General features: G+C 44.7%; 1 protein-coding gene across 1 annotated transcript in view; it reads right to left on the bottom strand.

The window, feature by feature from the left end:
* SYNPR (synaptoporin) overlaps positions 1-16,468 on the bottom strand; it is a 98,620-nt gene extending 82,152 nt beyond the window's left edge. Inside the window, exons 1-2 of the mRNA XM_058845358.1 lie at positions 16,360-16,468; positions 16,210-16,275 (exon numbers count right to left, since the gene is read on the bottom strand). Coding sequence (XP_058701341.1) covers positions 16,210-16,275; positions 16,360-16,377 — 84 coding nt within the window. The 5' untranslated portion in view covers positions 16,378-16,468. The remainder of the gene's footprint in view (positions 1-16,209; positions 16,276-16,359) is intronic.
* Positions 16,469-26,038: the final 9,570 nt, after the last annotated feature.

The following is a 26,038-nucleotide window of genomic DNA, read 5'->3' as shown; positions in this document are numbered from 1 at the left end:
AGTCATTTATTAATGTAACACTTAATCTGAAATCACCTTACATCTGTATCACAGCCTGATATTCTTATAAGCAATCTAGTAGAAAGTACCACAAGATGCTATTGGCTTGGTGCAAGACAACAGCAAGGAGACAGGACCAGAATTTACTGCCATACCAAACGTAGCATGCAGGAAACATTACTGCCATTTCAATCCAGGGACTAATTCAGGTGAAGAATCAGGTTGTGCCAGGAACACCTGTAATCATCTTGTGGCTGAGTGCCACCAGGCCACAGCCAAATGCCAGTTGTTTTGGAGTCTCACACAGCAATCAAAAAGGCAATGAGACAGCTCTCCAAGTACTACAGATTCATCAGTACAGCACTTATTACTGAGAACCTGAGCTAATTAGCACTGCCCCACTGACAGCATCACATTGGGATCCAAGCCATCCCCTCCACGTGGCCCTGCCTGGTGCTGAGCTGGTCCCCACGGCTCACCCAGAGCCGGCCAAGGCCCGCTGGGGTGACATGAGGCACATGCCCCAACTGCACTTGTCATTCAAATCACCCAGCTACAAAACTCAACTACAATGGTGAAATACAAGCAAAACAATCTAATTTTGTGCTTCAGAAGATCAACTAAGAGTCCTCTCACCGTCTATAAATCCAAGAGCCAGACCTGGGCGATTAGGACCGTGTGTTTCCTAGGTGATAAGCCTTTCATTTTTCTGAAAGACATTTGAAATAGAGCATAGGAAGATTAATCCTCCCTAGAGAAGGGAGAGTTCACTGACTAATTTCTCTTGCATTTAGATGTAATAATTAGGCGTATTGATTCTTCTGCTTTGTTCCTTACATTATAATGAAATAATTAAGACAACTTCAAGGAAATATTTGAAAGCTCATTTCACTTTGTCTTCTCAAACGTGAGCCACCTAACACTTACGTGCACACTCAAAGGGAAAAGCAAAGGTAGACTCCCGCCTTATTTATCTCCATAATTCATCAGGCATCAACTTCAGGCAGCAAAGTGCTGCCTTGGGCTCCACTCCATTTGCTGCCTATCATGACTATGAACGACAACACAAATGAGATCCATCTGATGTGACCAGGACACACATTGCTCTGCCAAGCTCTCACAGCAGCTTGCTATCAAGGGGGACTGGAGAGAGGCTGACCCCCTCCAAGAGTTATGAAGAAAAAAATAACAATACTCGTAATTCCCCTTGAAGAGCCTCATGGTAGCATTCTTACAAAGTACTATGCAAATGTTATTTCCAGTTCAAATTTTTTAAAGATTCTTGGAAGATAATAGTAAAGCATCTACACTGAAGAGCACTCGTGATCTCTCCAATCTCTCAGACAGCAGCACAAGCAGGTTTTTCAAACATAAGTATGACATTACCCATGAAGGACTCAATCTTTTCATCCACAAGAAGGAAACGTTAGACAAATGGTTTGGGGGTTTCCTGATGGTCCTCAGGGATGCAAAGCTTGGCTGGATGGATCAGGGCCTGAACAGTGTGCATTGTGCACACCTGCATGGATACTCAGGGTGTGCTGAAATTGGAACAATTATGAGAAGGATGAATGAAGATATTAAACATGAAAAAAGTTCTGAGAAAAGCCACTTAATTTGAAAAGGATTTTCTTACTTCTAATTCAACATTACTAATTCAACAGCTGATAAGAGTTCTCTGATCTCTCCAGCATGTCTCAGATTTAAACAATTTTAGGCATTTTTTGTATTAAATAGCCTTTCAAATATTAATCTCGTAAAAACAGAGGGAAATGCATATGCATTTTAAAACATGCTTGCTTCACAAATACCACTAAAGCAGGCTGATACAAAACAATGTTCTCGCAGCCCCTGAGGGATAAAGGCCATGACTGAAAAGAGATCACTCCCCCAAAAGCATGCAGATATACTGCCCTGGAATATACAGGTGTCACATGTGGATGAGTGTTTAGGTCCAAAGTGAGATCAGAACTTTCCAGAAGTGGGACATTTCCTGCAGACTGGGATTGAGCACTGGAGTATCTTGACCCAAGAAATGACATCACAGCCTCCTCCACATTTTGCTCTTCATGTAAAGCTCACCCAGAGCCTCGTGACTGATGTAGCTCTGGCACAGCATGAGCTGTTAATGTTTAATAGGCGTCTCCTGTATCCAGTGGTCACTGTGACAGCAGGGAACCAATGTTTATGATTCAACACTTCAAATGGAAATCTTAGATGTGGCTACCTCTCAACAGGAGGAAACATCTGAAGAATGTGTTTTTCTGATATTTTTACTTCCTGAGAAATGAAGGGTGCTTTCTGTATGACTCACATCCATGTTTTTCACTTGTGATATTTTTAAACTCTGAGATCCAGCACTGATTGGAATGCAAAAAGTGTGACTTTTCTGCCGTCCTACCCCAAAGGGCCTTTCAGCCAGGGACAGGTGACAGTAGGAACTAGGAGTGGGTCATATCCAGATTTACAATGGGGGTAGAAAGCTTAAAAGAAACAGCTTTAGAATTTATGAATGTCAGCCATATGGGAAAGCTAAAAGGTTTGATGAAAAAGAAGTACACAGACTTCTTTCCTATGAGAACATCATGTGTATTTGAAAACAAACAGAAAAACCCATCCAGAAAAAGGGCTCCTTTCTCTCCTCTCCAGCCAAAACTATCTTTACAGTATAGATGAGAGCTAAATTTAAAAAAAATGTAGTTAATTAAATACATAATTCAAAGAGATATTCTCATCACAAGTGATCCAATGCAGATTTTTTACATTCATTTCCTCTCGCATTCCTTCCCAAATTCTGAATGCTTATATTAGGGCATCATGGAGAAATCCACACCTGTCCTAGTTGCATCCAATCTAGAAAGATCTGAATTGTCCAGTCCTCAAAGAATTAAGAGATGCAACAAACAATGATAAAAGAGTTTCAATGCTTTGAAACTGTTCCCCAGAGTCCAGCTTCTCTTTCAGCTTGGAGAAGGCTGAAGGGCTCCTTGCTGGACCAAGGCTCACCATAAAAATCTCACTGTTTGGGCTAAAATATCTTTAGCATCAGGCCAATGTAAATGCTGCCTTTCTTTAAGTACAGTTTAGTTCTTTTAAAGCACCATTCAAGAGACTTAAATGCCAGCCTCAAGCTCAGCCACAAGTAAGCGTTCAAAGGAAATTCATGGGCAAGGTTTTGCTCTGGGCGAAAAGATTTTGCTAATGGTTTCGCAAAACTTTTTTTTTCTCCACAGGAGCAAAAAAGCAGAGGAAAGTTAAGGCAGAAGAACCACACAAGCAGTCAGAACAACAATAAAACCTGGAAACTCAAAGGTAAGAGAGAGGTTTCTGCAAAGTCAGGGGGAAGGTGGCTCCAGACACTCACAGGATGCAGGAACACACCAGGCTCTTCTGTACTGCCAGTGTGAATAAACAAGAATGAATCACTAAAACATCTGAAGCAACTTCTTTTAAAAGAAATAACCTGCAAAGGACTGAAAACCTGACTAATGATTAACATCAAAAGGGGTAACATCTACACAGAAACCTATTCAGTCTATACAAAAACGTCTCCAGCTCTCCAAGTGACAGGGAACACACTGTTTGCTTTGCAGCTACCCAGAACTATACAAGATACAGAGTTTAAATACATTTCCATTCAGATAAGTTATCTCTTCCCCTCCCCACCAGCAGCTTTTAAAAGATTCATCTTGAACTTACAGCACTGGAGGGTTTTTTCTTCTCAGATTTTTAATTCACTGGCATCATAAAGACCTTTAGCAATTTACAGTGTGAAGAGCACTTTCTCCTCAGACTGCCCTGCTTTGAGTCAGTTTGTACATTATGGTTACTCCATTACTCACATTGCATTATACAGGGGCAAATGCAGCAGGCACTGCTCTCTGCAGCAGATGTGCCCCAGGGCCACATGAGCCAGATGTTTCCCAGGGCCCCACATCAGGAGCAGGGGCTGGGCTGCTTTACCCCAACTGCTCCTCTGCAGTGCTGAGCCTGGCACAGACCTCTTACCTTCCTTCTAGCTTGAAAGTGGGGTAAATCCGAGAAACTACCGAGGACAGAGCCACATCAGCAGGCTACACTAATCCAAGTGTTGCAACTAGCAATATGAAAAAACAAACTAACAAAAAAAACCCAACAAACCACCAAGCCAACAAAGCAAAAACCCCAAACCTATGGGAGACACCCAAATTGTGTTGAGCTACAGAAGAAACACAGAGGAATCAGAATGTATTTCTTCCTGCTTCTTGTCATGATGGTCTCAGCTATTTGTCCTCCTGTAAGTCAGAGGGATGCAAGCCAGACTCCTCAAACCCTCATGCCACGCTCCCCCCATGTAGTTTTGGTGATAATTACATCAGGGGTAGAGCAAAAAATTAGCACAGTTTAGCACCTGTGGCCAAGCAATGCACAAAGTTTTCACCCTGCCACTCAGTTACTGTCTAACAAAATGGTACCCTGGGCCAGAAAATCCCAGGAGTCTTCTTTAGACGTGCTTAAAACAGAGCATTCCCACACCTTGTTGCCTGACTGCTGCTTCTGGGAGAGGTCTCGTTTTCATAAGCACTTCCCATCTCTACATGCTACATGTTGGCTTTAAGCACCATAGACAAATACAGGTGATAAAAATCAGAATAGACTGCAAGAATCTCACCTTCCTCTTTGAAGGCACCTGCGCTTTCTTGGTGGGGTGGTGAGCTGCTACAATGCCAGGAGGCCAGTCCATAGGGAATACGTGACCACTATATGTGGCATGTTGAATCTGATTTTTCTGCGTACCACCATATGGAACAGAATCTCAGCAGCATCAAACGTTTACCTAAACTCCATTAATGTCTTCTGCAAGCCAATATTTATAGCATACACACCAGTAGCTGCTGTCAGAGTGTGTATAAATGTTAAACTGAACTGTTAAAGAAACATAATGACAGATGTAGAGATGCTGAAGAGTGCAATCTATTCTAATTTATGATAATTTATTTCCATCATCTGGAGCCCTATTCAGAAGAGAAAGCTGAACGCATCCCAAAGCGCATCATGGGGTGGAGTGTAAAAATCCCCAGGAAAAAAATAAATTCTCCTTTAAACGAAGCAAGAGTACTCTTGTCCTAACACCCAGGACATGCTTAGCAATCTCTCTGTGCAGAAGCAATACAGATCTGGGGTACTCAAGGCCTGCCTTTTGGCAGCCCAGTGACACGCGGGTTTCAGTGCAATTTGGGAATAGCTGGGAACTGTTTGTCCCATGAGAGATGTCTGATCACTGCTGAGTCACTACTTTTGGGGGACTAAGCTGCACAATGAACATTTATGAGCTCTGTCAGAGCTCCTCCAGCTGCATGAACAAACAACTCTGCACCCATGGGTGGCCAGCACTAATGAGCACATAAATTTGAAGAGGGAAAGCCATTTTTAGAAATGAGTGAACTACGCCATGGTGAGCTATATGGCAGAAAGAGCTTTTCTATTTGAGTTTTCAGCAACACAAGCTGTGCTGGTGCAGCTCTGCCATGAGACCTGAACCCCATCTCCCTCTCCAGTTGCTGTCATTCTGCTGTGAAAACCATGGTGGAGAGAATGAAAAAAGGAGAAGCGTAAAGAAAAAAGCAGTGACAGCACTTGGTCCCTGCAGTGGGGACCACCGCTGGGCCGTGGGAGCAAGGAGCTCATTTTCATGGCATCATCCCTGCCTGGGAAGCAGCAGTGGCAGGAGGCTCATACCCCGTGGCACAGCCAGCGTCCCCTGCATATGTCGGCCCGCCGTGGAGCCAGCTCCTGCTGCCTGCCAGGGCCTCGCAATCTGGACAGGCACAGATTTTGTGCTGGAACAGGCGCCCTCTCCGCAGAGCTGCCTGCCACGAGTGACAGGCTGCCGCCGCAGCCGCGGGACCGCGCACAGCCCACGGAGCCAACGCAGCAAAACACGGAGGCGGAGGAATGCTGATTCTCTGCTGAGTGGACCGTGCTGCCCCTGCACAGCTCTGAAAAATGCCACAGTCGGCCAGAAAAAGGGCTAGGCACACAATATATGCATAGACTACAACCCCAGCATGCACTCATGGACTTAGATGCCAGATGATGATTTTCAACCAAAACAATTTTCTGCATTTTAGACGCACATGTCTTTTTCCAGAAGAGTTGTCATCTCTCCAAAAAAATCTTGACTTTTCTTTTGAAGTGCTAAGGGCTTGCAACATCTGCCCTGGGAACACCACTGCTGTACCTTCAGCAAGCTTGGGTTGGCCCCTCACACTGCCCCTGCTCTGGAAATCAGGTGTCACAGCCAGACTACATCATTGCAATGGGCAGAAGGGTCCCATCACTGACTTCTCCAGAAGGAGTGAGCCTGGGGCATCACAGCAGGGCGTGCAGTGGAGGAGAATACAGCCATTTCTGTAGAGAACATCTCTTTACAGAAATGTTTTTTGTTGAAATATTGTAGCTTCTGTCACAAATATTCCTCTATTCATGATCTCACCAAAGTGGCATTTTACAAAGGAAACTGAGGTTAAGAATTATTTTTCCCTCAAGTAAATGAAATTTCTTTTCCCAAAGCAGCTCTACCAACGACTCCTTTTGATGCAGCAATGACAGTTTCTTCCCTGACATCTTAGGAACAGCCCACATCACAAAGGACAAATATTCCATATGGTCCTCAATCACCTTCCCCAGCCTATAATCCACAAGGAAACTCTTTCCAATACCTTTCATGCTGCTCTGTGCCTGGCTGCAAGGAAAGGCAACTGCTTGCCAAATGCTCCCAAACTGGGCACTTGGCTGGGATTAATCGATGCATGTGCCCAACCAACAACATAACAGCATTGCTTCTGCTCTCTGACTGAAGAATCAAAGTTTATTAATTATTCCACTTGAAGTTAAATCCCTTTTGCAATAAAATCTCCTCTCTTGGCCTCAACCCTCTCAATGAGTAATTCCATCAAGGAAACTCTTCTTGCAGCACCGTTCACAGAAGATTAAAAAAAGGGAGTCAATATGTTTAGAGAGAAACTCTACTGAGCCATACTTGCGAGTAATCCCTCTGTCCACATGCCCATGGGTCACCAGTTGGAAAAGGCAGCTTGCAATGCACTCAATACTTGGCAGTGAGCAGCTTTTGCACTTTTATCCATCCTCAAATGCATCCTTGCGTCTGCATGAAAGATTAGAACAAAATGCTGCTATGACACAACAGCACACATCATGTGTATCAGCTCACCAAGATCAAAGGCACACAGCAGCGAAGAATTTAATTAAAATGTTAAAATTAAACAGGAAGGCATCCATTGTTTAATTTTTTGGCAGGCATCTTCATTCAAACCGGGTCCTAATTCCATTCCAGCATGCTGACTGCCCTTGGAGATGGCAATCAGGAGAGCTCTGCCGGATTTATCAGCTGCTGGATTTGGCGGTGGGGGAATCCCACGCTTGCTTTGGCTTTCAAGCACAGTCCCTAAAAAATCACTAAGAGAAACTGCTCAGCTTCAAAGGATAATTACTGCTATATACATATTCTCTAGTAATAGATCAATTTCCAGTATCCAACCTAAGCCCCTTGGGATGGGCACAAGATACACACCCAAGAGCATCATTCCCCTTGCAGTCCCAACAGGGAGATGTGACCTTGCCACATCCAACCACTTCAAGACACCCTTCCCTCCATACAAAGGCTGTTGGAAATGGGGTAAAAACTGATGCAAAGAAGTGGTGTTTTGTGTGCAACATGGCTTCTGTGTGGGAATGCGCAGGGGTACACAACAATGTGGTTTTAGATCTTGCATGCAGATGGGGGCCTTGTCTTGCTTGGTTTTGCTTTGAGCATACCCCCAGCAGACAGCCAGGGAGAAGATTATTCTGAAAACTGTTCAAGCAATGCTCAAGTTTGCTTGTTCAATAACTCTAAGATATTTCCTGGCTTCCTGGAGTATTTTGGGCTGAACGCTTAAGGCATCCATAGACCATACAGCCCACCTCAGGGAGGCTGAACCAGGAAGCCAGATGTTTCCTTGGTTTTTGGAAACCTAAAAAGAAAGATTTTGCTACTTCTTTAATACTATTTGGGATGCCACAGAAGCTTTTCACCTAATATGAAAAATGTCAAATGCAGTGTCAAACATGGGACCCCAAAACAAGGACTCAACATACATGTGACAAAGGATTTGAGCCGGGGCTTATCACTTCAAGCCAAAGATACTTCGGATTTGCATTACCTGAGAAACTACACAGGGGGAGAGAGCATTAATATCAGGAAAAGAGAAGACTGAGGACAAACACAATAAACTTCTCTTTGAAATTCAAAGAACTACAGTAGAGCTGCTACTATAAATTATTTCCTGATGTGCCAATGATCTTGCTGATGTTGGATAGCATCTCACTTTGAAATCTTCTGGGCAGAATTTCACCCTCACTACTTCTGACTTTTGAGTACTTCTAGTGAACTCAAGTCAGGCTGTTCCCAGCAGTCTCTGGTATTTCTCATAGAATGAAGATCAAGTTGACAGATTGGGACTTTTGCAAGAGAGTCAAATCAGATTTATTTCTGACAGCAGGTCTGGGACTGTACACCTCTCCTCTGAAAATGTATAACACTTCATTGAAACCTTCCTGCTTCAGTTTTTCTCCTGCCTCCTTAACACTACTTCACTCCTGCAAGTTTTGGTGACTATGATGGGGTCTTCTTATCAAAGAGGCTTCTCCAATCCAGTAAAAGCCCTCTGCGTCATGGTCAGATCACTAAAAACATCCTGAACAACTTCTGCCTTGCCATGGCCCTGCCAAACTGGGCTGGAACATCTGCACCAGCACTTATCCAGGACCTGGAGCCCTTAGAGCTCCCCACAATGTTTACCCATGTCTCAGGCTGCAGCACTTTCTACTCCCCACAGTATTAGCCCAGCAGCTCCCACAGGCTCTGCCTCTAACACAGCCTTCTCCCAGATGCTAAACCATTCTGGAAAAGGCACAGACAGAACAGCTTGCTCAGAGAAACACATTTATCCATCCATCAGAACACCAGAAAAAAGGAAAGGTAAAACAATAAAGGGCAATGAGCACATTAATTCAGCCTTTCCTGAGCCTTCTTCCTGGGTCATGCACCTACCCTGCTGCTTTAAGGGCCAAAGCTGACATTCATCTTGTGAGACCTTTCTGCTTTGCTCTCAACACTGAGGTCCATAACATTTGCTTCATGCCACAGATGGCTGCTCATCTGGAAAACCCTCTCTCCTTAGGGGCCACGCCAGTCTAATCCTCTGCTGATCCTTCTCCCCTGGCAGCATTATGAAAATACTTCACCACGGCAGAACCGTCCGACACAAGACTCTGTTCCCTCCCACCACAACCAACCTCTGAGCCTGACCCACAGGAATTCTTCCTGCACCATCCATTCCAGCTTAGGTCTGAGCACTTGCAAATGCATGCAAATACCCCGTCCAAAAACCTGGAGCACGCACCCATGGATATGCCTGCATCCATAGGCTGCTAAGGATGCAACATTTCATATTTTTGTTCATATAAAATATTCTTAGATAATACTTCCTTACTTAAATAAATGTTATATATCAAAGCCTTTCAACGACATAAATAATATCTACAATTACAATAATTGGAATCCCCATCATTTTATGTGATTTAGTATTTTCCTTAAGACTGGGAAGCACTATTAGCTATTTTAACTGAGCAAAGTATTCAGTATGGATACTTCCAAACACAAACTTGAGAACTCTCTTACGATGGCCAGAAGATAAAACTGTGCAAATTAAAGCAAAAGCTTACAGTTTGCCTATATTCAGTATTATTTTGCTTTTGCCAAAAAGCAAGCACACTGTCACCTTAGCAACAATGTCACACTTTGCAGCACATATGCCACTTTGAACAAACACCTTAAACACAGCATCTCCACACTGTATGTTACTTTCTGTAATGTTCTTAACAGCACTGTAGATCCCCCCAGGAGTAAAATCCATCAAGACCCCTCTGGCAGCTGCTGGGCTGGACAGCCAGCCAAGTGCTGTTTTCCACACTGCACCCCAGGCCCATACTAAGAAGCATTTTATTCAGTGCCCAAGGGGAAAGCTGGGCTTGCAAAGGTGCAGCTTTGTCTTCCACCACCAGCTCAGTGTTACCTGCTTTCTGCCTCTCCTCTTTCCCTGCTCAAGACAAGGTCCTCTCCCCCGGAGCAGAGTGGAGAACTTCACCAAGCAACATCTCCTGCCCCTTGGGATCACACACAGTGCCATAAATGCAGGTTAAGCCAGGGACCTGAGCATCCAAATGATAAAAAGGTTTTTATCAGAAGCAGCTCCAAGCCTGTCCTCTCCCAACTGCAACATCTGAATCCAGAGATGTCAACATGCAGGGCTTTTACCCGGAGCTCCAATTATGCAGATGCTGATTTACAGGAGTGATGACTGAAACATCGCCCTCATAAAAATTGTCAAGGAGATTTTAACTGTGTTTGTCTAATAGCAGAACCCTCTATCTCCACACATCTTACTGCTAGTTTGAAAGTCAGATCATTTTTGTTCTTCTTTTCATAGAAACCTGGTTTGCATATATAATCAAATTTAGCATTAATGAGTCTCTTTCCTCATCTTCTGTTCCTAATGCTTCAAACAGCTGCACTCAGATAAGAGCAGCCATTGATATGGCTTACCATGAGATTTTACCAGTTTCTCCCAGGTGCTCCCACACTAGCAGCACATAACTCCAAAAAGTCCTGCTCCTGGAGCCCTGTCTTTCAAGCATAGGTGCCAAGCCTACATAACTATTTTATACCAGGTCACACTCCGGGTTGCTTGAGAAACATCAGAATTTAAACAAATTATTAGGTGACCTTTTAAAATCAGCTCTTCCATGATCACAACATGGTCCTAAAATGGAAAATGGTAGGCATTTTCCAGATGAAAGATGTCATTTATTTGCAATGTGGCCAGGCACTGCTGACCTTTTCTCTTCCCCTGTATCAGCATTTGTACCATTTTAACAGCAACTTGCTGATAAACACAGTTCTCAGTTTCCAACCAGATATGCATGCAGATAATCACAGATGTGAACAGCAAAGCAGTCAGTCCTCTGCAGACTGCATAAAATGTGGGACCACAAGACAGATTTCCTATTCTTTCACTTGTGTTCTGGGTTTTCGGTCTTTAGAGCTCCCATCTTTCTTCTGCCACCTTGATCTAAAACTGTATCTTTTTTCAAAGCCAGAGGTTTCTGAATTACGAGACTCATAGAAGCTGAGACTTTGAGACCACAAGGTAAAACACCACATAGGCACTGCTAGTGCTTCTGGTGCCTTTATGGCAGTCCCACTGGCAAAGTGACATATGGCTTCCACATCTGCCCCCAGTGAGACTACAAAAACTTCTCAGATCCTTCCTACTGCACACCACAGAGTCTGCTGTCTAATGGCAAAACCCACTTCCTGCCTTCTTCCTAATAAAAATAACTTGTCTGACAGAGTTCCCTGCTTGCAGATTACCCCAATAAGTGCTCAGAAGTTGCAGGCCCAAAGCCAAGGACAAATGAAGCCTGTTCCCAGGGCTCAGGTCTCTTGGATGCTCACATCTTGTTGGTTCATCACAGCAGTTTTTGCCTGCCCAGAGCTGCAATGTATTTTGCATGCATTATACTAAGCTGCCTATAAGAAATCATCCAATTAATGACAGCTTATAGGGAAGGGTTAGTTACACGGTAATTACCTTTCTAATATTAAAATACCATAGAAATGGATTTACATTCTTTTAATTTAGTAGCACATGTTTTACTGACCTGACACTACACATACAAGACCATTGAGGTAGCAACTGGGACCCAGTTTACAAGAACAGCCAAGTACCTACATCCCCAGGCAGACATCAGGAGACTTGACAATTTTTAACATGTGAATATGCTTCTTACACATCAAGATGGATGGGCCCAGCACCAAATGCAGCATCTGATCCTGGCACTGTATAAGCAAAATCACCAGGCAATAAGAAATATTACTTTTTTTAAAGGCTTTTCTTTCAATATGTGGGTAGAGAAGATCCAACACTCAACTCTTCCACCCTGCATCCTTGAGGAGCACTAAGCTTTAGCAAGCTAACCCTGCTCCATCAACTAGGTCTGCCCACACCAGAGTAGCCAGCAGCCTTCTGGTTAAGCAAAGGCCAAACAAATATATGGAAATATGATGAAGAGTCTGAAGCAACTATAAAATATCGCAGGCCTATAATACACTAGACAGAGCAAACTACTAATCACACATGCTTCATGCAAGCATTACCTTCTTATTTCTTTCCCATTTATTTTCAGCATCTCAAGATATCTAGGCTTTTCTAGGGCACACTTGAAAGCATGCAGCTACTTATGTCCATTCATATGCATGCAAATATAATCCAACAAAAGCGCTCCACGGCCAGATGAGCAATCAGCACTAGGACAAAAGACAAGACTTATTATCAGTCTTTCAAGATTCAGATTCCCTCTGCCTTCTGAACACACATCTGTGTGCAAGGCAAGAGGTGCTAACCCTTTCAGAATCTATACCATAAAAGCAAGCTTGACTCTTGCCAGGCAGGCAACAGCCTGGCCTTTTTCCTGGCTCACCAGTCAAGTGATCACAGCATGAAGAAAAGGAGGCAAAGCAAGGTTAGCTTGGCCTGTGTGCACCATACACAGATTTTTCAAACCATCTTCATCCAATTTCCCCCAGAGATTTGTCATCCAAAGGCCCTGCAGTGCTCTGGAACTCTTTGGTACATCCCATGAAGATGCTCATCAACAGTGATAAAAGCCCACCATGCAAGGCCTGCAATGTGGTTTTTTTTTAAAATAAATATAAGAAATAAAACAACTCAGACACATTTGAGTTCACTGAACATCCTAATGTTCACTTCCATAAGAAAAGCCATAATGTCCACAAAGATTTGTCTTGCAACATAAATGATTCACACATGCCCTGATAAAAGCTGTACTGGCTTAAAGCTGTACTGGCTTACACAAAATTAAACATACACCCACAAACCCCACCACCACCACCCATTCCCACCCCCCGCCCACCACCCTAGAGATACAAAGTTCCCATTTTTACAAAAATATTTTTGTCAGTAGCAGCCTGAGTACAGAGGGTTGTTCCTATACCCAACACACTGCATGAGGAGAGCTTTGCTTTTTGCTAATTTCCTCTTCCAGGGCTCCAGAGAGGCACCAAGTGCAAAACAAATAGACCGAAAGTGACAAAATTGCTTGTCTTGCCCACTTTTTGCAGACCCCAATAAAAGCAGTGTAAACACATCCAGAGAGTCACAGGACTGAAATTAATCCAGGGAGATGAACAAACATATTTCTTCTCTTTCATCTTTCCTTATTCATTATTGTCAGGTGCATGTATAAGAGAGTTATTTTTCAAATGACATTGTAAGAGTGTTTGTGACATTGCTACTGGTTGTAGTGCCACAGTGGATTACCTGAGAAATAAGCTTCAGAAGAACATTCTTCTCATGCAAAGATCTGTGGAGTAACAGCCAAAGGACTAAAGAGGAGCAAGAACAAATATAGCTTCTGAACAGCTCTTCCCTGCCCCAGCATATGCCATGAGTTGACTCAAAGCTGGAAACACCCAGGCCTCACCCAGTACAGCTGTGTGCATTTTTCCAAGCTCAGATTTGTGATTCACATGCTTTATTGCCAAGGTAGAGCTTCGAAAACGCAACTCTTGCATAATTGCTACAAGTCAGTTTCTTGGGTTCTTTTCTTTCTCTTAACCTTTCCCAGGCATGAGCCAATGTTGTCTCTTAATGGTTTCTAAATGCAATTTCTTGTCTGAAAATAAGATTACAATGTACATGGGAAATACAAATGAAAACATATTACAGTGCTATGAATAGTCAAAAGAATCAGCCTTATCTCAGCAGCTTCTCTCTGGGTGTTAGGTGACCATCAAAGTAGGAAATTGAGAAGGTCAGATAAGGTCCCTGCTCCTCAACACAGAGGTCCATGTCTGAGCCAGACTACAGCTAAACTGCAATTTGCACACCTAAAGATTAATTCTGCAACAGTTACAGTTTCACATCTGAGAAACCCACAGCCACTTCAGTAACCTCCAGACCAGCAGATGTGTGCACCCACAAACACAGGAATTTCAGCAGCAGAGGTTCATGAATAAAGACGTGCTCACCCCAGAGTCACTACTGAGCCACCCCAACCTGCCCAAACAACGAGAGTGAAAATTCAAGGCTGGACTGCATGGACAAGCTGAGGACATTTTCAGCCTGCACCACCTCCACCCTACCAGCCTTTCTGAGGAACTCCCACAGCTCTGCCATCTGTGCTGCAACACCACAGAGCCTCCCCCCAGGCACGAGAGCCACCCAACGCCCAGGATCGCTGCGTCACCAGATGGGCTATGAACTTTATTTCCTTGCAGATGCAATCTAGGACTCAAGTGGGAGGTATTAAGGGGTGTAATTTGACTGATCTGATCAAGTGCAACAAGGTCTGTGAGGCTGCCGGGGGACATGGAAGTGGACACAGAACTGACTGGAGCATTTGGTCTTCTTTTAAAGTTTAAAATTATGATTAGGCTGATAAAAGGAGTCTGAGGGAGAGGTGGACAATTAGTTGAGACTGGAAATGGTAGAGAAAGGTGGACAACAGTTTGGAGGCATGGTGAGAAGAGAAGAAAGATGGGAGTAATAAGATTAATTGAATAGAGATGGAATTTCAGTAATCCAAAAAGCCTTTCAAGTATATTAAAAAAAAAAAAAAGGTCTTCCACACTCTGAAATATCATAAACTGTACTTAATTCTACTTACTCATACACGTCAAATGGAGAGAAAGTAATTTCTCAGATCATCTTAAACGTTAACACACTCTGCACCCTTCTCCTATACTCCCTTATTGCCAAGGACAGCTCCACTGGGGCCGTGTCGGGAGAGCTGTTTACGCACAGCCGCGTGTGCACGTATGTGTACACACACAGGCAACGTGCACTTCCAGCAGCCAGAAGAGTTCCACTTGTGGCTTCCAACCATGAAAAAGGCAGCTTTTATATTCAGCTGTTGGAAGAAGTTACAGACCAGGAAAGTGCCAAGAGAAGAGTTCCCACTCGCTGTCCCGAGGATGCCAACACACTGACTGGGGCGGGAACGATTTTCTCGATGGCACAGCCCATGCCCATCAGCCCAGAGTCCTTCCCAGAAGGGCTCGCTTCCCAAGCTCCATCAGACATAGCCTCATCAGGCAGACAGCCAAAAGACCACGCTGCCAGCGGCTATTTGCCATGGGAACGGCTTTGCTCCCCGTTCTTCTGCCCCGCAGTAAGCACTGCAGAGTGGCTGAAGCACCCTCCTACCAGCGCCCTGGGCTCAGCCCCTGGATGTCCTGACTTCTCCTTGAGGCAGGGGCAGCAGTGCTGGCTGGGTTTGTAGAGCTCTGGGCAAAGAACACAAGGGACCTTGTCCATTCACTGCTGCACACAGGTGACCCCACTGTGGGGCCACCCTGTCCCAGGCCATGGCACCACCACATCACCATCACCCAACTCCACAGGACCTGATGCTTCAAGGTGCCCAGCGGGGAAGAGGAGCTGCGTCTGGTGAGCAGGGACAGAGTCTGGGATGAGAAGGTGCCCCCAGCACACCAAAACACCCCCTCAGAGGCACCCTGGTCCAGGCTGCACGTTGCAGGTGCTGACATGTGGATAAACGCACCCGCACAGGGATGCGCCCCCCAAAATACACGCCTTACATAATTCCCCAGCCAGTCGGCGTTAGGGGAATGTGATTAATCCTCCATGACATGTTCTGAACTTTCCGTTCAGAGAGGCTCTCTGCTCCCGCAGACCTACTGGCGATGGATGTCATTTGACCTGCAGACTTCACTACGAATGAGCATCAGAGCAACACACAGTGACATTGCTCCGCACACCAATTATCTGCCTCCTTCCCCGCTCGGCCCAGAGACAAGTTTGCTAAATGCATAACGAGGATTTTGTTTTCCTCGGTGTTGGTTGGTGGATTTTTATTTTTTTTTTAAATTCGTTTACAGCCAGCACAAGGATGGGGGGGTAACCCACAAACCCAGCCCCCAGCCCGCCCCGCCGGCCACAGCGCTGGAGGACGCGAGTCCCCGGCCCCTCGCCCCGCGTCCCCGGCCCAGCTCCCACCTGTTCCGCCGGGCGCGCACTTTGGCGACAGCCCCCCCGCAACCCCTGCCAACCCGGGACTCACCCACTCCAGCACCCTGAGGAAGGCCAGCGGCTCCTTCACCACGCGGAAAGTGCCCGCGGAGGCGAGCTGCGGGCAGAGAGAGGGGTCAGCACCGCGCCCGCTCCGCGCCCCTCAGCGCAGCCCGCCCCCCGCCCGCGGGGCTCCGCGTACCTGGTCCACCGCCTCCATGGCGCCGCAGCCCCGCGGAGCGGAGCCGAGCGGCGCGGAGCCTCCCGGAGCCTCCCTCCCGCCCAGCCAGCCGGGATGCGCGGCGCTGCCCCCGCGCAGGCCGGGCGGAGCAGCCGGGCGGGGCCCGCACCGCCCCGCGGAGCCGCCCGGCCCCCGCCCGCTGCCCCCGCCGAGCCGGCACTTTTTATAGCGGTGGCCGTCTTTTTGAAATTACTGTTGTTATTGTTGTTGTTGGGGTTTTTTTTTATTATTATTCTCTTTTTTTTTTATTTTATTTTTTAATTTTATTTCTGGCAGGAAGGCGAAGGAAGACATCGGGAAAAATAAAATTTAAAAAATAAATAAATAAAAGAAAACAAACTGCCTCCTGACGGCGCGCACAGAAACTGTTAATATTGTAGGGGATGGTACCCACTGCCCTGTGCTCTTCCTTCCCCTTTCCCCCTCCCGGGACGAACTCGCTCGTCTCCCCCGCGGCCGCAGGGCTGCAGCGCTGTGCTCTCAGCCCTCGCTCCCTCCCGCTTTTCGAGCATTTCCTTGACAGCAGAACAGCGTTTGCAGCCTTGATGTTGTCCTGGCCTCGTTTCCCAGCAGAGCCGTAACAGTTCTAATGCATCCCGGGTGGCACAGCCCGGCAGGAGCGGAGGTTCCCCGTGTCCATCCACGCTCACCGGCAGCACTCCTTGTGGCATTAAAACGGCACTGTGAGGATTTTGCGATGGAGCAAAGTCCTGCCCCAGTAAAGGCTCTGGACACAAGCCCATCACCCCGTTTAAGAGCACAACAGCCTCTAGATTGAGAGCCCGAGTCTGCAAATATTTTCAGATTTAACTTCACTGCCACCCTGATAGCGGGTTGTGCCACCAGAAGGACACCAGCACTCAAATAGGATTTCGGCCATAAGTAGGTCAGAGATGTGCCTAAAAAATACCTGAAGCTTTTACTCTCTTTAAGGAATCAGCCATCTGCAAAAGTTAAATAAGTCAATTAGTTTTGCTCAAACTAAATCTCTATTATAAAAACCACAAACAATAATCTAAATGCACTCTTGGAGTAAACAGGATGGGAGGGAGAGGGGGTGGGGGGGAGTTGGAAGGACATTAATTTATCAAGTTTTCACTGGAATTTGAGGTAGACGATTTTGTGTCAAAATTATATATCTGGAACAAACTCAGCTGAAGTCTGGTAGCAGTGGGACTGAGTCCAGATTTTTGAAAATGTAAATAATTTTTTTAACCATATCAAAACCAGCTTTCAGGTCAGAATTACATTTAATTTTTTTTCAATTAAAAATTCTTGTATTTTCTGTGTTCCTTTCTTTCTACCCTAGGAGAAAAAACAGGGAATGAAAATGGATACTTTTCCTTAAAAAATATTATCAAGCATGCTTTTATTTATTTATATAACATCCTCTAGGAAATACAAAACATTTCTCAGCAATTCTAGGAACTGCCTGCTGGTGGCCCGGTGCTGTGGGAGGCAGAGTCCCCTTAACAGAGGCAGAAGGATAGAGCATCCACAAATCTCCAAGATGCACAAGCAGGCAGGGATGCACAATCATCCATCTGACTTCCAGCCAGAACTTCTCCCACTGGTACAGAGATGCAGAGCCAGGTCACTGCGAGCCACCTGCCTCCAGTTCTCATGCCTGAAGAAGAAATTATCATGGAATATCCCGTATTGGAAGGACCACAAAGATCACTGTGTGCGAATTAGTCTAGTCCCCAAGAGCAGCAGGGTAACCATCCTCCCCCCTGCAGAGATTTCCTGCTCTGGTGTCTGGTATTCCCACCAACAAAGCCCTTGGCTGTGGGAAGTTTCATCACTTGCTGTTTACTGTGACTCTCATGTGCTGTTTCCTTTAATAGGTTTCTTTCATGGAGAGACTTAACAGCTGTGGATGTATTGAAGCAGTTCAAAAACCTCCTGAGAGATTCAAAAAAATGCTGAAACATTTAGTAAGGGAATAACTTAGCAGTGGACTGGGGGAGATGTGGAGAAAATTTTTTCCTTAATTTTATCAGTAGTGTATTTTGGAAAAAGACATCTGCCCCACCTCCATTGTCTGCCACAGAGAACTGGAAGCTTAATTCACTAACCCTTTACTAATCACCTCCAATTTTAAGCCTGAGATTAAAGTAGCACTTGAACTTCAGTTTTCAAAAATTGTCAAAGAAAGGAAAATAAAAGCAAATGCCCCTAAAACCTTTACCACCAGCAGGTTGCAAACTGGGATGATCTCCCCCACTGTTCTCTAGGTCAGCACACTTGGGTTTTCAACAGATATAGGAGCTCCCTCATGATCTTCTTGGGTTTTTTTTCATTCCCTCTCCACCATCCCAGCTGTGCTTCCTCTTGGTGCTCCTCAGTGCTTGGCCATCCCCACCTCAGTTCCCCCAATGGCTGGAAATCCTTGCAGAACCATGGCAGGAGCCTGCATTTATAGCCAGTGTTCAGTGCCTCTTGCCGTTATTAACTCTTCCAGGTGGCTATTAGCATTTGCTCTTGGATATGGCAGAGTGTCTCTGGCTCTCACAGCTGCTCTTTTCTCTCTAAATTCTATCCCAGTCAACTCAGAAATAAGAGCACCTCCATCCCAGTTCCTGAGCATCCTAATGCAAACCTTGCTCTGAAATTGACATTAAAGCTCCACAGTTTTTTGATCCTGTGTAATAGTACACACTCTGAAATGCACATTCAGGAGAGCAGATATGATAAGTCTGCAATTACTGGTGATACAGCAAGAAGCTGTACCCCAGGACACTACATTATATTCGCTCTTCTCACACCTGGATGACTGGGCTTGACATGCATGAATCAATAAAAGCCAGGGAGATGCAGTTACAAATCTCCATGCTGAATGAAATATAGGCTGGAAAGACAGAGTATTTCAAAGGCACAGAATCTCACACACAGGAGGCTCCTGCCCTTTCCTTTCCTTGGAAAGAGTCCAGCAGTGCTGTAAGAGGAAGCAGCTATGTGCCAGTCTTGCAACACTGCTGAGGGCCAAAGTTTTCCACAGGACACTAGTGGAGCTTTAGTGCTCATCAAAAAAAAAAAAAATTCAACTGGCCCAAGTCCTAATAGGGCAAGTTTAAAAGCTACAGTCCTAATTTCAGGATTAGCATTTTGTCCAACTAACAGCAGTGATTTCTTTCCTGTTTCTAGGAAGCACATACCTTGATTTTTCATTTGGATAGAAGCGGAAGGGAAGCTTCCCTGGTTAATGGCAAGTGTGAGAACTGAATCTATTAGATGTTATGTGTCAGTAGGAAAAACATTAATATGTGCCTGCCCCTTATTTTCACCTTGGAAAGGTTTTTCTCAAAGGGCTTTGCCAAGAGATGTGTGTTAGACTTCTTCCTAAGGCTGCCTAAAACTGTGTTCTCATAAATAATTTCCTACAGTGTGGTCTAAACACCAGACCAAGTGAATTCAGGCTTTTTCTGCACACCCATGGACTGCAGACCACATGGGAAAAGCAGCAGATCCATGGAAGCATGACTGTGCCAGCACCACTCCTCAGCACGTGGCTCCACATCAAATTTTCCCTGTGGGAATGGAGAAATGGCCACTGTGAGATGGGGACACTAACTTTAGGGATGGAAGCGCTCCTGCCCCTGCCCAGGACTGCACCAGTGAGAGCCATGTCAGCCTTGAGGGGCTGAAAAGGACACTGAGGCTTTTTTTTCCCCTTAGGATGTCTTTGATTTAAACCTCAGTTCTATCTGCTGATGTGGAAAGGGTAAGGGTAATCTCTTGTTCTCCTGGGCTGGACATTAAATGTAAGCCAGGTGTATCTGCAGGTGTGTGCACAAAGGGTAAATAGTAGAGAAAGTATCTTTCCTTGCATGTGGCAGAGCACAAAGCCTACAGCCCATGGGTCATCCAAGCTGCAGCAGCAAGGGCCAGATGGTGGGGTCACCCAGTTTGAAGAGAATTTAAGGCAACTGGTGATAGCACCAGTGCAATTTTTTTGTGAGCAGTTGGGTGTGGAAATGAGGTCTCACACACGCGCTAGGAGGACCATATGGCGCTTAGCACACCAGATTTCCCAGCTCCAGCCAGGCCTCAGTCTCACACTCTACCTGTCACTCTTCTCGAGATCCACACTGTAGAGGGTCACTTCATCCTCTCAGGGTCTCCATCAAATTTGTTTGCAATACATTATCTCCTAGAAAGGAGAGCTTGGTGCCATCTCTTGGATCTTTCCGTTGTTTTTAAATCTCCCAGTCATTTTGATTAGGTTTCAATATTTTCCCCTGGGGCTGTATTCTGCACCAGGGAGCTTTTCACCTTTTCCTGGCACAGAGTTCACTCACCCATCCCAAAGCCTACTGCCAGTCATTTCATGGCTTGGCTTCACTTTTTTTGGTGTGTTCACTCTAAAATTTAATAACAGAAGAGCAACAAAATATGAGGCCTTGAATTAGCCAAGAATTGCCTTCCATGTGGCCAGGAATCACATATGGTGATCCATGGGAGAGACCTTAGGTCCCAGCCATGTCCTGTACCACATTTTCCAACACCCATAAGCTCCCTCCACAACTGCATTTTCAAATCCTAGGTGTACACCCCTGGCTAGAAATAATCCTTATTAAACCTAATTTCTCATAGAATCTCATTTCTCAGTTTTCCCTGTGTGCTCATGATAGGGCCAAGCCTAGACATCAATCCCCCCTCACTGTATGCTGAGGTAAATAACTTGAAATGCCACAGGACTGCAGAATATTCCATCCTCAGAAGCTGAATAAAGTCTGCATACAGAAACCCACATGTGCTTGTTTTAGAGCAAAATAGCTTGGGAAAAAAATGCACATCTCAATGTGTTGCCAGACAATGAAAAGTCTTCAGGATTCAAAACAGCAGAGCAATGAGGCTATTGCTCATTATTAAGCTAAAGGTACAAAAGTATTTTTGAAAGGAGTTTTGTTGGATCAGCATTTTTTTTTCTAGCAACATACACAATTTCTTTAAACAGGGTTATTTTCGGAGTATGGAATGAAAATAATTATGGAGTACTTTCTAAAGGTTCAGTGATTAAGGCAAGAGCAGCCAGCTGTTTGGCTGCACAGCTGATGTTGACCAAAAGTATCATGTCTACAAGTCAAGCTGTCTTAGTAAGATTTCTCGATCTCACACAAGGCTTGCAACTGTTTATCTTCTGGTCTCTAAGAATAGATGCAGAAATAATCTTTAGTTTTTCTTTTTGGATTCTTTTTGGATTTCAGTTATATGCCTGTGAAATAAAAGTAAAAAATATATTATTGAAAGTCAAGTTTTCCTTGGTCTAAAATGTTTGCCTGACTTGGCTGCAACCTTTGTTCCATGTACAAAAAGCAATACTGATTTGATTTTAAAAACTAATCAGTCATTTTACTTTTCCTTTCTAATCTTTCACTGCCATCCTGTCTTGTCATTTTTGATCCTAGCTTTGAGAGCACATTGTCTGGCTTTAATCAAAAGCATTCTGTAATTAGGTTCCAGCTAATTTAGCTTTGACTATTTAAAAGCAAAAAAAAGAACCTTGTTTCATGGTAAAACCCAGCTAAGTTTCAATGGAGCTGAACAGGGGTAATTCATTTCATAAATGTATCATTGGCAACCAAATTTGTTCCTTAAAATCGTGGGGATATGATTTGTCCTGGGTGTTTTGAGGGTGATTTTGTACACAGGAACATGGAGAGCACGAATCAGCAAGAGAAGCACTGCTGCAGTCATATTCAGTCTCTCCCCAAAAACCTGGGTCTGGAGCTCTAGAAGGGACACTGTCAGGGCTTGGATCCTTCAAATCTGACCTACTTTTCCATTTCATCCTTTACCAAAGCAAATATTTAAATGCTAGATTTTTATTTTTTTTCCTTAAAGGAAGAGGGGAAAACGTCAGTGCACTGGCTCCAAGGAAGAGCTGCAGAAACCAGTCCTACTTTGGGTTAACCACAGAGGAAGAGCCTTGTACCACATCCTGCATGGAGATGATGCTCTCAGCTGTCCCAGCCCCATGAGGGACATGTCCCCACACTGTGCCCTGGCCCAGTGCCCATTTAGGGCACAAGAGCAACAACAAAACCCTAACCCACCTTGCTGCTGGTTTGCAAGAGAAAAATCTCTTTTCAGGGTAAGGAATTAGAGGGTCAGGTGGAGAGGTGGTGGGGAGGACTCACCTTGCCAGCTCCAGGACTGAAGAAGAAATAGCACAAACCCAAATTTTGCTCCTTAATGCTGGTACAAAGCACATTCACATCATTTACATCCTTAAGGAGGGATGAGGTAGGCCTACTGCATACACATCTCTGTATCCCAAGACATATCTCACCTGTCCTTTCCTTGCTAGGGGAGCATTTATTTACCTTCTTCAGTCTGGATTACTGCTTTGACAGCATGGTAGGTGCAAATCTTCTGTGACATAATGTAGAAAATGCAAACCTACCAAAATCCTCAAATTCACACCAGCACAGCCCTGCAACTTGGAAGGTGTTTTTCACAGCTGGCTGTGTAAGACAGGTAATAAAAATGCAAAGGACAAGAAACACCCAAACACCATCGCTCTCCAGGGCTTGGAGTTGGAGACCCTTCCAACTCCCTGTGCACCCACAGCCTGGAGTCAGGAGATGGTGCCCCATCACTGCAGAGAAGAACAGCACCTTCTCCTTAAAATTGCTGCTTGCTGGTCTGAACTCTCATACAAACCATCAGAGGAAAACCCAGCCTCTTCTCCAGCCAGGGAAAATTCAAGTTCAGGTCATGCTTTCCAGAGGGTGCCCCAAGCACAGGGATGCAGATGAGACCAGGCTGAGAGGCAAAGCATCATGTGGTGTGCAGCCCAAGCAAGGTCACAGCAGCAAGGGGGGATGATCTAAATTAGATCAAAACACTCAGCAGGTTCCACTGGTGAAAGCCTGGGCAGGCAAGGCATTAAAGACAGTGACCTGCTCGGATGTTCTTGTAAAAGGCACCTAATTAGTACTTGATGGGTGGATGGAGGAGCTCCTGTCATCTCTGACAGAATTCCACAGAACTTTTAGGAAATGAGCAGCTCTCTACATCCTGCTTTTGGGGATCAGAAACATATAATGAACTACACAAGTGTAAATTATGGGAAAGCAAGAGTCTACAGCCCTCAAAAAAGCGTCAATAACATCCCTGAAGATCATCCCCCACTCTTGCCCTCCTTGCAGGCAATTCACACATTATCTTTGCTTTCCTCACACTGACTACAGTTTTCCCAAGTGCTTTCTCAGGCTCTGGGGTTGAGCAGGAAGCAGTGCTGTAGGCTTTCAGGTTTTAATAAGGTGGTCTCTGCATCTAATTGGAAATTTTGCTAACCATTTGTCGGCATGTGCTGAAGTCATTATTGGTAACACTTCAGAACAGGAGATTACTAATGCCATAAAATAAACTTTTTATAATGATACATAATTTAAAAAAATATCTGGGGACCTTCCTTTCCATAGCAATGAATACAACAACCCTTTCTCATGCTAAATATTATCTGCATTTCCTTCAGATTTGCAATCTGGCTAAAGCTGTTGTACAAGTCAAGCTGGTTGCGGACGTACTATTTATAGCAATGTTGAGAACACTGAAATCCATTCTCTGCTCCCAGGATGCTGTGTTTTTAAAACTGGGTTTCACCAAATTGGAACTAAGAAAAGAAAAAAAAAAAAAAAGAAAAAGAAAAAAAAAAAGTGTTTTTTTAGGCTTGATGGAAAGATTAAAGTACAAAAAAAAAAAAGGGAAAAAAAGGTGCGCACTTTTTCCTGGTCATTTCAACAACCTTTTGAGTCCATTTTGCCTTGCAAGGCACTCACAGGGAGGGGTACAGCTCACCCAGCACAGAACCAGTTCTTCCCAGCCCAAGGTGTACTGCACTGAAATCTAATTCCCCACCAAGGACTTCACAACAGCTTCACATGTACCCACAAAAGTGGAGCAGAGACTGGATCCTCACCATCAGTCAAACCCTGGTCAGGCTCTCCTCTGCCCCAGGGACAGTGTGAAAGGGGAAAGATCTCAATTTGTTTCTGAGGGAGTTTAGTTAATACTCCTAAAATTACTTTTTAAGGGCTGCAAAACACAGAGAGCCAGCCAGTGTATTATTCCTACTTACCAAGCAACACACAGTTTTCATGAGGGTAAATTAGCCTTCCCATCTGGTTAGAAATACCCTCTTAGAATTGTCCAACCAGCCATCAGTTACTGATGCTACAGAGAAGGTGACTTTTGGTTTTGTTTTGAAGAACTCAGACCCCAGTACTTTGATGGAAAAAGAAACACCAGGGGACCCTGCAGGACAGAGAGCAGGCAGGGACTACTAACACAAAACCCACAGTGAGAGGGTGTTACCAAACAGAAGAAGCAGCATGAAATATGAAGTGAAAAATATGGGTGGAAAAATGACTTAATGGAATGTAAAACTCAGAGATATAAGCAACACAGTATTTAAAAAGAAAGCAGACACAGCCCATCACAAAAATCCCAAATAGCTGTGGTTGAGAAGAGGTAGAGACAACTGTGCTGGGGAGAGGGATTATATTGAGTTTTCTCCTCCCAAAGTCTTGTTAAATCAATCAGCAAGGGGTGGGGAAAGCTCTGAATAGACCCCCAGCAGGACAACTGCCTTTTTGGGGGGGATAAGAATGGTAAATAGAGCTTTGTGTAAGGCAGCAGTGGGTTATGCACAGAGCTGTTCCTAAGTCTGGGTAGAACTGCTGAGTGTTTCCTAGTTTGATCACCTTTACATATATGTGCCTCCCAAGAGACAAGAATTTTTCTTTTCTTGCTAAAGGTAATTTTTCTTAGATATGGCAAAGATCTTGAATTTTGAGGCCTTTAAAAAGTAGTAGAAGCAGGGAATTATGCAGCATCTTCTTTCTTTCTGTTCTCCTGCTTATGTGTTATCACCTCTTGTCTCTCTTCCTCAGACTCTGGCTTTTGACTACATTTCCTGCTTCAATTTTCATAATTTGAAGTCCTTCGAGGACATCTCTCAGGTGCAGAAGGAGCTGGGGGCTATGGCAGCTCTCACAGAATCATTCTGGGGAATGGAAAACAAAGGTTTGAGTCTGTGAAATAACTTATCTGGGAGAAATTATAAGCTCAGGTTGTCTGAGAGCATTTGCTGGGCCTATAGAAGAATGTGAGGCTGGAGAAGGAAATAAAAGAAGTTCTTTTATCCCCAGGCTGTTGTCAGCAAAAGGCAGTGTAGTGATACTGCACTGCTTTTCTCCAAATCTGCCCTGGCAGGAGCAACTTCTAGAGCAGTCTGGTCTTTATAGAGGCTATAGAGTTTATTATTTCTGTATACCAGAACTTCCTGGAGAGGCTGGAGATCTGTAGACAATCTCCATGTGTGCACAGAGAATCACAGTATGGTTTGGGTTGGAAGTGACCTTAAAGACCATCCAGTTCCAACACCCCTGTCATAGTCAGGGACACCTTCCACTGGACCAGGCTGCTCAAAGTGGCCCTGAACACTTTCAGGGATGGGGAAGTGTATATAAATATATATATATATATATATATACATAGATCTATACACCCACAGAGATGTATATTTGTACCCCATACTTTAGTGGGTGACAGTGGTAGCACTTAGAAGGAACAGTGATTTCACTGGCAGTGATTCCCCATAGCCCTGTAAGCCATAAAAAGGCTGTGT

This window comes from Poecile atricapillus, chromosome 9, assembly GCF_030490865.1.
Source record: "Poecile atricapillus isolate bPoeAtr1 chromosome 9, bPoeAtr1.hap1, whole genome shotgun sequence".
Taxonomy (NCBI): Eukaryota; Metazoa; Chordata; class Aves; order Passeriformes; family Paridae; genus Poecile; species Poecile atricapillus.
The sequence above is the reverse complement of the archived record's forward strand: the minus strand, read 5'-3'. Positions and strand labels throughout refer to the sequence as shown.